Source organism: Zonotrichia albicollis, chromosome 2 (assembly GCF_047830755.1).
Source record: "Zonotrichia albicollis isolate bZonAlb1 chromosome 2, bZonAlb1.hap1, whole genome shotgun sequence".
NCBI lineage: Eukaryota > Metazoa > Chordata > Aves > Passeriformes > Passerellidae > Zonotrichia > Zonotrichia albicollis.
In genome coordinates, this window is record NC_133820.1 from 9,536,436 (window position 1) to 9,551,227 (window position 14,792).

The 14,792-nt window shown below is 38.8% G+C and overlaps 1 protein-coding gene across 17 annotated transcripts in view; it reads right to left on the bottom strand.

The window, feature by feature from the left end:
* The window catches only part of ROBO2 (roundabout guidance receptor 2), a 1,042,455-nt gene that overhangs the window by 24,262 nt on the left and 1,003,401 nt on the right, over positions 1–14,792 (bottom strand). For all 17 annotated transcript variants that reach the window (XM_074532752.1, XM_026794852.2, XM_014268608.3 and 14 more), the window contains 2 exons: positions 13,764–14,024; positions 10,288–10,502 (listed from right to left, as the gene is read on the bottom strand). In XM_074532752.1, coding sequence (XP_074388853.1) covers positions 10,288–10,502; positions 13,764–14,024 — 476 coding nt within the window. The remainder of the gene's footprint in view (positions 1–10,287; positions 10,503–13,763; positions 14,025–14,792) is intronic.

The window sequence follows — 14,792 nt, forward strand, 5'->3', positions numbered from 1 at the left end:
ATGAGACTTTCTCTTAAATGCACACATTTTACTGAAGGAGAGACTTCATACCAGACCAATAGTCTAAAAATTTTAAATGATAGGAATATTATGGGACCTGTCATCCAGAATTAGCTGAGGAAGCATAACAAAAAATATCACCCAAGTTCATTCTCTGCTAGATTAGATTTGAGGACTTAAATAATTTGTTATTGTTGCTATTTTGACATGACTAAGGAAATGCAAATGTATCCTTTTCTTACCAGAATAAAGATAATATTTCCTTATATTTTTAAACAGAAATAAAACATATGGAGCTTTAAAAATAACTAAATTATATTTACTTTTCATAATTAATTTCAGAAGATTGGCTATTTTCAAATGTAATATCCACTTTACCTGTGTTACATTTTACTTGGCAGATTCAGTTGGCATAACCAAAATTAAATGGTATCAAAAGGCATTAACTTATTGAATGAAGGACTTTTAAAACCAGCTATCAATTAAACTTTAAACAGTTTGTATTGTTAACAATCAAAGCACACAATTCACCCCATGCTCAGAAAAACTTCACAGAAAAACACACTTTTGCAGGATGAAATGCAACAGAAGAGCAGGGATGGAGGTAATAGTTTGAATGTGATGTTCATCACTGGAAATGTGAGTGATTGTGAGGATATTTTTCAGAAAGTGAAATCATCAAAGGCTGAAGGGCAGAATTAGTAATTTCTTCACCGAAATATTAAATGAGCATATGTCAGTAAATCCAGAGCAGAGTCAGCACTGAGGAGAGCTGCAGCAGACCAAAGGTGCAGATTAAAAGCTTGTGCTATTCACTACTTCAAACCACTAAAAGTGAAACACAATGCAAGGTTTGATTTAAAATATACCCAAAGAAGTATCTCCATCCACCCTATCCCATGCATGTTAGACAAGTGTGAGACACAACTTCACTGAGAGAAGGATAGGCAGAGTCACCCTCCATGCAGAAAGCATCACCTTGGAGTCTACAAACCTGTTCTTGTCAGGCTGGTTCCATGCAGCCTAAACCCAGCTTTATCTGCTGCTGCAACCAGTGCTTGTGCAAAAGTGCCGCTGGTAAAGATGGAGTCATCTGAAGAGCTACCTACACTAGATCTATGGCTAGAAAAGTTACGGTCCTCATCAGACGCAGAACCCCATCCATTTACCATTGAACCTAAAAACAAATGTAGGGCGCCAGTGAGTGGTGCACATCTCATAGTCTTTGTTCATCTAAAGCTTAAAGACCCACTTAATATGTTCTTTCTCAACAGGATACCCAAAATTCACTTGACAGAGCTTGGTAGAGAAGAGCAATTTTAATTAAAAATTAATCTAAATTAAAATTCATCTACAGCTTAAAGACACACTTATTATATCCTTTCACAACACAAACCCCAACGTTTATCTGCCAGAGTTTGGTACAACAAAGCACTATCAAAGCTAGGTGGGATCTCATTCATAGCTTGCTCCTCGTAGCTTCGCTCCTGTAAAAAAAATAAATAAATTTTCTCTACAAATGCGAAGGCTACACAGCAAATCCTTTCCAAAATTAATATTATTTCCCTGCGATTGAGTTGAATGTGGCTGCTTTTGTAATTTCTGTTTTACCTGACTTGTTACAAATCAGGATCTTGTTACAAATCGGGATTGGCAAATAGCTAGTTTGATATTTGCCAAACCAAATCTTAATTTTTGGACTGCATATATGTAAGTCTCAGTAGATATGGCTAAAGTCAGACCTGGGCTTCAAGGGCTATTCTGAACAAGACTGGCCACATGGAATTTTATCAATCAAAACCTTAAAATAAATGAGCAGTTGTAATGGGCTGAAAATAGCTGATCTAAAGTAGTTCATTCTACTGGATTAAAGCTCTTTTCAAAAGGTTAGAAATAATTAAGATTCACGAGGAAACCAAATATATGCTCAGATTTAACAGTGAGTCAGTTGCTAGACCAGTGTTGGCCCCATGGTACCTTCTAACTATGGACTACTACCACTGCAGGAGAGGAAAGTGATAACATCATAAAAATGCAGCCAGAAAACCAGATACCAGAAAAACTACATGAAAGAAATGTAGAAATCTTGACATAAGTAAACTATAAAGAGCAAAATAGAGAAGGAAAGATAAATCTTATTTGCCTTTCGCTTATATTTTTTTTTAATTTTTTCTGAGGCACCAATCAAGCGTCAATCAGCTACCCATCAATTTCAAAAGCTATTTCTTGGTTAATTTTTTTTTTCAAAATATGAAGAGAACTGGTTGTCAAACGTATGAAGACACGTGTTGAGGGATCCATCACAGCCCTGACTTTACTCAGTTAGCAGAGCTGAATTTCTGTAAATGCACATAAAATGTGCAGCAGTACAGCAGCCTTTTTTCAATCCATGTCCAAGAAAGTATTGCTGTGTTTAAAATTGTTAAGTAGTAAATCAATAACGACCTGCTTATTAGTTAATTGATAGGCTAATTAACTAATGGCGGTGTCAAATATTAAAAATGTCCTGCAAAAATAGGTCATGAGTGCAATTAATGAATCCTGGAATTCAGTAGCATGCTGCACCACAAAGTCCAAGAACAGTGGATGATTTTGTGATGCTGCGGTGACCAAGCCTTTTAATGTCAGAGAAGTGGCAGGCTATAATAACAAAAACCTGTGCACTCCTCAGATACAAGAAAAGAAACCAAAGAGGGCTGTGGAGGTCTGACAGGCAGGAAGTGTGTTAAGTGCAACAGAGAGTGACAGAGGTTGATTCTGCTTGCCAAAAGCACACATAAAATTGTTATTTTCCAAGCAGACTCGACCTGATGCAGACAGATGTGAGGGAGCCAAGATAACAGCAAGGGAAGGCTACAACTGAATTTCCTCTGAGAAGACATTTTCTGAACTAACAGTCAAAGAGCAATAGGACATCATAGAGAATGGGGAGCAAAGACACTTAGCAACAGTTATTGATGATGTATGAAAAGAGATACTACAGATAAAACACCTAATGAAGATGTAAGAAAATGAAATGCTATAACTAAGGACATTTTCAGACAACCACTTATAGACACATTCCACAAAATATATGAGCACCAGCTGAAACATAAAAATGTAACCAGAGCTACACATATCAAAGGATGAGACTTAGATGATAAAATTTTAACATGTGTGCCATTAATTTCAGGGCCCAAGAGTTTTGTGTTATATATTCTATTGTCTATATAGAGACATATAAAACCATATACAGAACGCTTTTTGTTTTCAGTGCCATGGTCTGTGAGACTATGGATGTTTTAAAAGAACTTTTAATTTCTATTTGCTCACATAGCTTTGTCCATTTGCTAACTTCAGCTGTTACACAATATACAATGCACATGAAAATTTGGGTGTGACAATTTCAAGGTATGTGTAGTAGCTGGTTTTCATTTGTTTTGTTAATTAGTCAAAAAAAAATCTCGTTCTAGGTATGAAATATACTGAAAATCTGCAAAAGGCCACAGTGTGTGAATAGAGCTATTGTTCTGCACACTCATATACATACCAGTTTTTCAAAAATTACCTACATTTTTATTATCAGACTGCCAGTTTTCTAGGCTAACCCTATAAAAAGCTCTGTTCCCAAAACTTCTCCATATTTCTTTGGACAGCAAGTGTTAGTAAGGCTGGGAATAGTGTGGTGTGGCTCTGGGTCACTCCCCCTTCTCCTCTCTTCCAGCAGCTGTTCTAGGAGGGACCTGTCATGATGGCAGTGTAGTTCTGTTCCTTCAGGGACATGAGTTTTACTGAGATGTCATGATCCCACCTGGAGTTGTGCATCCATTTCTGGGGTCCCTGGCACAAGGCAGACAGGGGCCTGTGTGCCCAGAGAGGAGCCACAACAATGATTAGAGTGTTGGAACCCTTCTTCTGTGAGGACAGGCTGGGACAACTGGGATTGTTCTCTGCAGCCTGGAGAAGACAGGGCTTTGGGAAGATCTTCCTGCAGCATTTCAATATATAAAGTGGGGTCGTTACAAAGGCAGAAAGGGGCTCTCTGATAAGGCCTGCAGTGACAGGACAAGAAGCAATATTTTCAAACTGAGAGAAGGTTTAGATTACATATAAGGAAGAAATTCTTTACCATGAGGGTGATAAAGTACTGGAACTTTAAAGATTGCCCAAACTTTAAAGATTGCCCAAAGAAGCTGTGGATGTCCCAGTCCTGGAAGTGATCAAGGCCAGGCTGGATGGGGCTCTGAGCAACCTGGTCTAGTAGGAAGTGTCCCTGCTCATGGTAGGGGGACTAAAACAAGATGACCTCTAAAAGTCCCTCCTAGTCCAAACCATTCTATGTTACTTCTGGTTGCTGGAAGCAACTTTTTATATAGAAACTTCTAACTGCTGAAGTCAGCAAAACACCCTGAGACACGTTCAGCACCCCAGCTGTGTGTGACCAGGGAGCTCAAGGCAAAACCTCTACATTATTTCTACTGATTCCTGAGCTATTCAGTTTCCCTGCATAAAGAATTTCTTTTTCCCAGTAAATCCCATTTTGCTCTGACCTGCAGAGGTGTAGACATTGCCCAGAAGGCATGGGAGTGCTGGAGCCCAGCCTGGGCACCTCAGGCCACCATACAGCTGTGTTAACACAGCACACGTGGTGACTGCTTGTTTAAAGGCATCCACTGGCCTCCTGCTTTCCAAATCAGATGCACATTTGTTTTACTCTGAATAAAGGCAGAATAAGAGATGCTGACGTTCCTTTCAGATCAACTGTGCATTTTGAAATGGGATGAAACAGGCTTTTAGTGTCTCCTTTACATGCAGCTCACTATGTGTTTTCCAAGAGTACATTTGAGTTTTTACGCTTTCTGGCAACTGTAAATTTTACTCTTGCTGACAGCAGCAGTAAATGCTTTATGCAGAACAAAATCAGCTCTGTGGAAAGTTGAACTCTGTTTTCTTGCTCCATAAAATATCTCTTGGTGCTAATGCAAACAGAAAGCTTCTTTGCTCTCAGGGAAAGGTGAGGAAAACAGAGGTGCCAGCTTCCAGTAGACTGCCTGCTACTGCTTTTAGTGGCATTTTGCTGGCAATAAAAATGCCTTTTTTTTTTTTTTTTTTTGTAAAGTGTACTGTTGCTTTACTTAAAAATAATAATAAAAAAATTCTAATGCACCTGTGAAATAAAAGCTGCTCACAACAAACCTGGCACTCCTGAGAATTCCATTAGATACTTTTCTGCATCTACCAGCCTCTATGTGTTGTAGAGATGTTTTTCTTTACAAGACCATCCAGCACATATTAATGCTAAGCCCCTGCTCCTCTGCAGCTTTTTAATGGAATAGGGATAGACTGCTTAGGTTTCTGAAGTGTGGGTGACATTCTTGGGGACTGATGCTACTTCAGCTGAAATCAGTTACAGAATTCTTTCAGCCTTTGTACAGGAGATATTATCTTCTCTTGGATATTCTGAATACTCTCATAATTACACACCAAGAGTGGCCACTGATTTTGGTGGAAATGATGGAATAGAAGGGACAATAGTCATTGTACCATCAAAACAAGGAAGAATAATAGAAGTGTTTGAATGCAGAATCTAAATATGATCACAGTCCAAAAGCTAGACTTTGTTTTTTACTTTCCTCCATCATAAATGCCTATATATTTAAATGTATACACCTGGAATAAAACTCTAAGTTTTAAATGTTTTATTTTTGGGCAGAAAGCACTAAAAAAAGGAGGAAAAACCACACATAGATATTCAGCACTTCACCGGTCCAATGATAATTAATGACCTTCATAAACATCTAATGAAAAATGAATTTATGTCACTTAGCCAAATTTATTTCTGTTTGCATTCCATCCTTTTAGATTTTTTTTTTGTTTCCATATTGCTGAAAGGCACAAAAAATCTCAAATTTATTCAAGCTGTTAGAAAAGAAATGTGCACAGAACATTAAGTAGTTGCTCAAATGTTGCTGAGCAGTAAAATACTATGATAAAGTGGCAACTTGCTGTGTCTCTATTACTTCTTCAGCACTAAAATTAATTTATGATCAGTCATCAATTCATTTACATGTCATTTTATGCTAAATCTATCGTTGCTGATGAATGCATATCCCTAGATCCATTAAGCTAGAGTAAAGTCTGTGCTTTATAATATGACCCTGCTAATTGTTGCATTACCATTTTTATGAGATACAAAAAGTAGCAGTTTCCTATTTTCTGAGCACATATTTAATCCATGAAGCACATTCTTCCTATTAAATGCAATCTGTCTAACTGCTTATAAACCAGAATCTTTTGCAATAGGTATCCCTAAGCAAATCAATACAAATATTGAGCTGAGCCATGGTAAAATATGGCTCATGAAAATGATATTGTGCAGTTTTCAAGAATTATTCCATTTGTGCTCAGACACAGTGAATGATCAACTTTTTCCATACAGACAGTGATCAGTGAGTCTTTTAATCAAGACTAAAACATGTCAAATAAGGGATATTCTTCCTTGCTGACCCACACAATCTGAAGAGATTTTCATGATTTAGATCTACATAATTCTATTAAAAAAAAATGTAACCCATTTGTTGAGTCACTGTTTGCAAGAATAACTCTCTGTTTATATCAGTTTGTATCAGTTAGATAGAAGAGGTCTTGCTCTAATTTCATGCTAGTTAATGAGTCAAACTCCTCCCTCAGTTAAAACGCACCAGGACTAAAGATACACAGCTCTCACAACCAGCTGCACTGGTGCTGCAGGAGGAGAAGATAAGGACAGAGCAAAGAAAACCCCCAAAGCATAACACTTTGACCTGAAAAAACCTAGGCTTGCTCCTAGTGACTTCAGTGAGAAGCAAATTAATTTCTTCTAAAATCATCATATGCAATTAATTAAGTGTATTAAAGTAGAATAATGCAACAGACTCTTTGTGGCCATTCATGCCATAACTCTGCACAGCAATTCATTATAAAGGCAAACATTAAACATAAGAGAAAGAAAAAACATATCTCATTGTGTTTCTGAAAGCAAAAAATAACCCTAAATAATTATGAATTAAAAGTTAAGTGAGGAAAAGTTTTACCAATGTTTTTTGGTTCTTTCTCTCTGTCTTTTTTAAGCAGATTCAGTGACTCAGTATCCTAACAAACCATACTGGGAATGAAGCAAAACCTTGGCTTTAGTTTCATATTACATCCCACAAACATGCAAATTTAAACCTCCCTCCTTGAATTCTCTTTGTGATATCTGGAGAATGTTAAGATACAGTTCCTGTGCACTCCTCCTTTCTTTTCACTTTATTATACATGTCAACATTATGTCTCTGCCACCTGCAAAGAGAAAAGCTTAATAGTGCAGATTAAATCCTTGTCTGCATCTTCAGTTAGCTGTGACTAAAACTCAAGGGCCTGGAAGACAACTTGACTTTTAAACAGTTTAAAGGAGCAGCGCCGTGGTGTCAGAGGGATTCAGCAGTTTGTGCTTTGGCTCACAAACAGTGAGCCAGCGCTTCCCCTCAGAGAATCCCACACTTGGCACTGCGGAAAATCCTTGTTCTCAGCTCAGCCATGAAGAACAAAGCCCCATTTCAGCCCAAGAGTGGGCACCTTTGAGGCATTGCTAACACCACAGGGTGAGGAACCTCGCCCTGCTCCCGCCACAGCAACTCTGTTTGGAGCAAGTCAGGACCAGGGGATGTCAATTTAGATTTCTCACAAACACTGAACTCCCAGGGCACTTCAGAATGAACAGAAATATTGCTTCATCTGGGTCAGCTGTTCTCATCTGCCTCCATTTTCAAATACGTTTAGAGAAGTGAAAACGTGATCTATAAATTCTTAGAAAAATGCTGGCTGAAGCCACCAAAGGCTCTGTGAAAAGAAGTAGCTTATATATTCTCAGCACATGAAAGAACAATTTAGTTGTTCTACAATATTTTAAAACCAATCAAACTGAAGAATGAGAAACAGCTTGGGAACAACTGAAGCAATTTGCTATACACTCCTTAACACCATTAAACACAGCCTAGAAGAGTTAAGGGAAACAGACAAAGAAAAATAAATATTATCTTTTGAAAACCAAATCTTGCCCAAGTATAATAGGCAATTCCTTTCCACCATTAGAAACAAAACCCAAAAAAGCAAAAAACAAGCCCAATACAAACTCTTCTAAATAGAAATCAAGGTTTTACCCATATAGTAACTGAGGAAAACAGAAGTAGTTTTGTTATTTGGAGATTTTGCCATCTAACAGACCCTTTATGCTAACACTCTGGGTGTACTCCTGTAAGGCTATCATTCCTAAATTAAGTCAGTCTAAATGTTGGCTAAGTGCTATAGGGGCAGTCTGTAATTTTCCTTCCCCTCCAGCTGCACATTCCGTTCCTGCAGTGCCAGCACACACCTTGCCATGCAGTGAAACAGAGGCAAGGAATGATCCAGCTAGGAATTAAACAAGTAAAAGAAACAGCAAAAGGAAAAACTTAAATTTCAGCTGGATGAGGCCACATGAAGTTAGTGGTGGTGAGTGGAAGCATATTTAGATCAGCATAAGTATACTCTACATTATGAAGTTCTGACCAATTTCTTCCAAAATATCAAGAAGCCTTTAACAATCAAGTAATTAGACATTTAACACTCCAAAAATTAAACAAGATTTTGAAGGTTATTCATAAAAGTATAAATTTTAATAAGCACTGAAGTTTCAAATTGGAGCAGGAATACAACTATCCATTATTTGCTCTAGGGAGGGTGATCCAAACTATAAGGTGAAGATGCAAATGTGGAAACATTCATTTTCTGATTTACAGATACATAAGCATTGCCATATTAATATCTACCAAAATAAAAATGTATACCAACCTGTTTTTTTAAAATTTATTTATTCCTGTTCTACCAGTCTAAAACTCTTAGTGAATTCCTAACAGAAATGCTTCTGAGCCATTAGTGAGATATGCAAAAATATGCAGAATTATAGCCTGAAGGAGATTACTCTAGAAATTCAAGCAAAGTGAGTTAACATATGCATGCACTAAGAAGTTAACCTTCTCAATTCAGAGATTTAAACTTTAACTCTATGTCCTTCAGTTGCATCTGGATTTCAAATTGCAGCAGCAGGGATACAATTCTTAAATCTTAATTAGACTGGCAAGCAGTCTGGCTCTAGGGTGAAGGAAAACATGGAAGGTGGGATTAAGCTACACACTATTTCATTAAAGAAAGGAAAGGAGAAAAATTATAGCATTGATGCTCCATCAGTGCCATATTCCTGCAGTGTTTTCAGAACAGCAATCTTTAGCATGAGTGCAAAAGCCTTGGAATTTCAGAGGTCCAGACAAAGAAGGAACCTGAGGTGCTATGGTAGGAAGTCGTTCTGAACAAGTCTCCCTTAAGGTAAAACCAGCAATGAGTGTTTATCTGCTGAGATCAAAAACTGAAGCAGCACCCACTAACACTGGGACATTGGGGATATTTGGGTCTCCAGCACACCTTCACACTATGGACACAGTACATTATACAGAGGTCCAGGTTCAACTTAAAGAGAACTACACTGATGCTTCCAAAAAGTGCATGATGTCCATATAAAATCCATGTTTTCAAAAAACAATGCCTTTCACTGCCTAAATTGCACCAACAGCACTTTAATTCATTCAGATTCCATGCATTAATTTATTATAGCAGGTTCCCTTTCTAGGTGCCCTTTGATGATGATGTAGTTTTCCAAGGCATGCAAAGGACAGGAAGAAGTGAGGGAAGGAGGGTCAGAAATATTAGACAGATTTTCTGAAAGAGAACAATTGCTAAATTCAGCAATACAAAGGATGTTCAAAATACACATTTTCCTACAAAAATGTTGTATTTACTCTAGAAATAAATGTTGTGCCAATCTGGCTACACTTACTCTGAAGTCCTTAACTTCCTTGTGTTCATCTTAGAAAGCATTTGCCGAGCAGAATATCTAAAAGTGTTTTAAGATAACATTTTTTGCTGCTACTGATTTATGAAATATATATTGCTAAGCTGAGGTCTTCCCCCTCCTTTTTATGTAACTGCCTTGCTTCTATACTAGAATGAACCTTTCATGAAAGCCAGGATATAACTAAATTTTCTTTCAAGTCTTAAAGCTTTTTAAAATTCATGAATTTCCTTATCATTTTTTAGCAAAGCAAAGTATTTCCAAATCCTTCTTTAACTTTAGCGTTTAGCATTAACATTTTAAATGCTACAGAAATCGAGTGGAATAAATTTTCACTTAGAAAGTGCCCAAATGGTGATGTATTTAACTGGTAGTAACAAGTTGGTGTCAGTGTGTTTGGTTACCTGTTACAGAGCTGTCTAGATTGTCCATACTGGAGCCTGGAGTATGCTCTAGACCTCTTAGTGGCCTGCTGAGTTCTACAGTTTCTTCTTCAATGTCATCCTCATCGTCGTCGTCATCTGGAACATCTGTTTCCAAATCTGAAATGAGGTTTCCAGATACGTATCCTAGGGGAGGAACTGGAGCCTGAGGAGGTTGTGTATTGCTTTGGATGTGCCTACACAAACAAATAGGAGAAGTTATCAGAATGGACGAGACTTTGCAGCCCATGGTCAATAAAACACACTTTCAACATGAACTACATTTACAAAATGTGCTTGGTCAGGCCAAACTCAAGAAAATTCAGTTCAATTATTCACTGCAGCTTCTAATACCAGAGTGCTTGCACACTTTCCAGTCTAAAATAAAAAGAATCAAGATAAAATCCTCTAGGATGGGGAAGGTGAGGAGTGTCATCTCACAGACAAAGAGTGATAGACACAGAGGCTGCATATATCAGGAAGGAAACCCATGGAAAACACAATTCTGAATCCCAGCCTAGCACAAAAGTGTCTCACCCAATATTCCCCTTTGCAAATCACACATTGAACCAAAGTTAAATCTCACTCCTTCCGCTTAAACAGATGCAGAGCCCGAAGCAAAAGTCACCCTAAAGAGGGGGAAATGGCCAGTAGGACAGAAGAAATTTTCAAGTCCAATGAATGCATCATCAGCGAGGCCTTTTCATTTTGCTTTATTCCAAGAAGTTTAATTGATTTAATTGCAGCAGTATTAGGGCATGCATGTGTGAAATTACTCCACGCAGCAATTACATAAAGCAAAAAGAAAAAAGAAGACAAAAAAACACCCACAGGATAGCTAAATGGCCACAGGCAAGGATGGGATTCAGAGTCTGATGTGCCTGGTCTCTGAGAGAAAAGAAAACCATCAGCTTCAGCATTCCCCACAGCACAACAGGTACACAGCAAGCTGCGCCAGGGGACCCAGGCATGACTGGCCTTGGCACAAGAGCATGTACCACACTTGAAATCGCTAACTTAGGCATGTGAGAATCCTTGGGTGGCTCTACATGAGGTGCCATGACCTGATTTGAATCGGCAGCACTCTGGATGGGATCCAGGATTCTGCTGGTCTCTTGCTTGGACATCAGGAAAACTGAAGAAATCACAATTGTCACCTGTTTGGCTCCCAGTTATAATACATTTTCAGTGGAAACCTTGTGCTGAATTATTGTCTGCATGAATGAATTCTCTTTATTCAATAAGCCTTTTATTTAAAATTTTCATCATGTAAATCTATCAGATATGAGAATATCATGGTAAATGCTATGTACCACTGGAAACTTTCTCCACCTCAGTGTAGGTTTTAACTTATTGCTTATTCTGAATCTAATTTCCAGAACAAGTGCTTCCTTTCTGACATACAACCTCCTTCTGATTAACAGTTATTGAACACTTTTCTGCCTGGACACCAGGTTTTTAGTGTTCTACACTGTGTTCAAAACACTGGGGCACTAAAGGGCACTACCATCTAACTAACCCTCAATAAACAATGTGATTAGCTCCTAATCAAGCAAAATGCTTAAGTATATGTTTAATGTTCAGCCTGTGATAGAACAATTGAAGTCAATTTCTCATGTACTCACAGTTAAGCATATACTTAAGTGATTTGCTGGATCAAGGCCATAATGATTATGTACTTTTCCAGTAATCTCTAATGGGCTCTTTCTTAAATTCCTAGTTGGCTGATGTCTGTATTTCTCAGTTGCTACTCCCATAGTACCCTGACAGGTCTCATTTTGCTGTTTAGTTTTCCCCTGTCTCTACAATGGACAGGTGAACTTTGTGAAAAGAACACTGAAAAAATATTCCTTCCCAGTCAAAACAATGGAAGACTTTCTACTAACTTTGACTAGCATGATACATATCCAGCCAAAGAACAAAAATATATTAAAAATTCCATGTAATAAAAATCACTTGTATGTAAAAATCACCCTCAGCATTTAGCCCAATACTCAAAAGGTATGAAAAAAAGGTTATGTTCTTGTTTTGTTTTGGTTATTTTTTTCAGAGTTTCAGGCTCAAATACTGTGACTTTACACAAGAGCAACATTAAAATCTGTATAATCCTAAACACTGTATGAAACTTCCTGATCCATTTTCATTCCCCCAAAAAGGGAGCAAGACCTTCCCTGCCAGGTACATGAGGCTTTGGTCCAGTGTCCTGCTCCGTTATCCGCGTCTGCGCTGGTCTGGGGGTTTGGAGGGCGTAGGAAAGGTACCAGCTGCACAATGCAGCAGCCACTGCCTGTGCTGGCAGGGTGTGCATCTGTGTGCTGGCTCAGAAGGCAGTGCCTTCAACAGGCCAGGTCTGGCTGCTGCCTGGGATTTGGGTCAGTCCCACAGGCAGGCTGGGGTCGGAGCTTGGCAGCGCGGCGCTGCAGCGGGACTGGGGTACCCTGTTGATCGAGTGCAGATTGCAGACAAGCCCTGAGGCTTCCACGGTGCCCAGGGAAAACAGCTGGCTTTGGTTTGGCACCGCCTGCCTACCTGCCTGGTGTATTTATGGGAGCTCAAGCTGAATAACTTTGTGGCTTTATTTAGCAGGGAAGAAAGAAAGGCTGCTCCTCTGCTGGCAGCGTGCCATTCGGTAACTAGCTCTGCTCCGCTCCGCCGAGAGTCGCGGGCTTTGTCTGGGTAGAGGAGTTGTAAAAGGACAACTGCTGCTCAGGGAACATCCAGGAACCAACTGACCTTCACCACGTCCCCAGCCTGGTGCACTTGACAAGTTCTTTCTCAGTCCCTGAAGAGATTGCTTCTGTTTGCTTTGCAGGGGAAATGTTACTGTGGTATTTGCTTGTTCTTCCTTTAAAGAGGCATAAAGCACTCTGAAACACTAGATCCATCCTATAAATACTAACGACTTGCTTTCTGCTGTTTCTGGGTTTTTCCTACGGATCAGAAATTCTCATGGTAGTTTAAAGTACAGAGATGCAAATAATTCTTTCTCATGTGACACAGTGTAAAAGTTGCCACATTGCTATTTCAAGAAACTATCATTACTTTTAATCAGGAATTTAGAATATTATTATTTTTGAAAATCCTAAAAAATTCCTGTCTTCTGCTAACCTGAAAAGAGAGCACTCACAACTGTACAAAAGCTGTCAGGAGGTGCGTATTAACTACTTAGCCAAACACATGCAAAATTTTGGAGGAATACTGTTTTTACATATTTTCAGACAAAATTTAGCATATTACCAAGTGTTATGATTTAAAAAGCACATATGGATGTTTACGGCCTTCCAGCTGTGGGTAGAGTTTTTCTATTTCTTCTTGCATTTTACTTCTTTGGAAACACAACTGAAACGCTGTTGAACAAGGTCATTATTTACATCAAAAAGGAATGTAGTATTGTTGTTGTTATTATTAATATTATTATTTAATTTCCCTGACCACAGGTGACCCATTCAAACATTTACCATGTCTGCTTTGCTATATCAAACTGGTAAGCCCTTGTTAACTCATCAAGGTGAGCTTGAAGCATTGGCTGCATCTCCTCTCGTGGGGAAGGCGTGAGAGTTGCAGTCGACTGCTGCCCAAAGGAGATGGCAGGAGATGAAGCTACTCCCCGGACAGGAGGTGTGGGGACACGATCATCATCTTCCTCAAGCTCATCTTCCATGCCCTGATGCAGGTAGGTCTGAACTGGCAAAGGTGGACACCAACCATCACTGTCATATCTACAATAAAAACCAAATAAACTTAGTGTATATCAAAACTCATCTCTGCTGCACAGTAGAGAATGTAGAGGGTATACAGGATTACTGATTCAGTTGGAAACCTTGCTCACAGTGTGAGTCCTAAAATTTAATAAAAATAGGGTCTTAATTGCCTAGATTGTCCTTACTGAGTCAGTTTAATTTTTCCCACAACACCTAAGCAACTTGAACAAGATATGCAACAGAAAAATTACTGACCCATTATCACATTCATTAATGGTGATTAGATAATGTTACACCACAATCAACAACAAAAATGAACTAACTCGCTTCCAGGATCGTTAATGTAGCAGAATGAATATTGACCTGGACAGGAAAATAGCAGCATTCTTAAAAGGCAGAGCAAGCTTTATGTAGTAGCACTTATACACTTATTTCACAGAATCCCAGAAAAAGCTGAATTGAAATTGACCCACAAAGATCACCAAGTGCAACTCCTGGCCTCGCACAGCACCATGGCCAAGAGTAACACCACGAGCCCAAGAGCATTATCCACTTACTTCCATCCTCCCCTTTATTGTCTATAAATTTACCATTTGTTTCTGGTTTGGAACCTAAACAAAAAGCTACACTTTGCTCATAAATTCTGGTCTTCCCACCCTGCACACAGTATCTCCTAAGACATGCAATACATCCATGTCACAGCAGCACTGACCCCAAGCATATGCTGTGTCACAGAACCAGCTGATAAGGTACATTAGCACACATGTTGACAGCTCTGCCAGCACC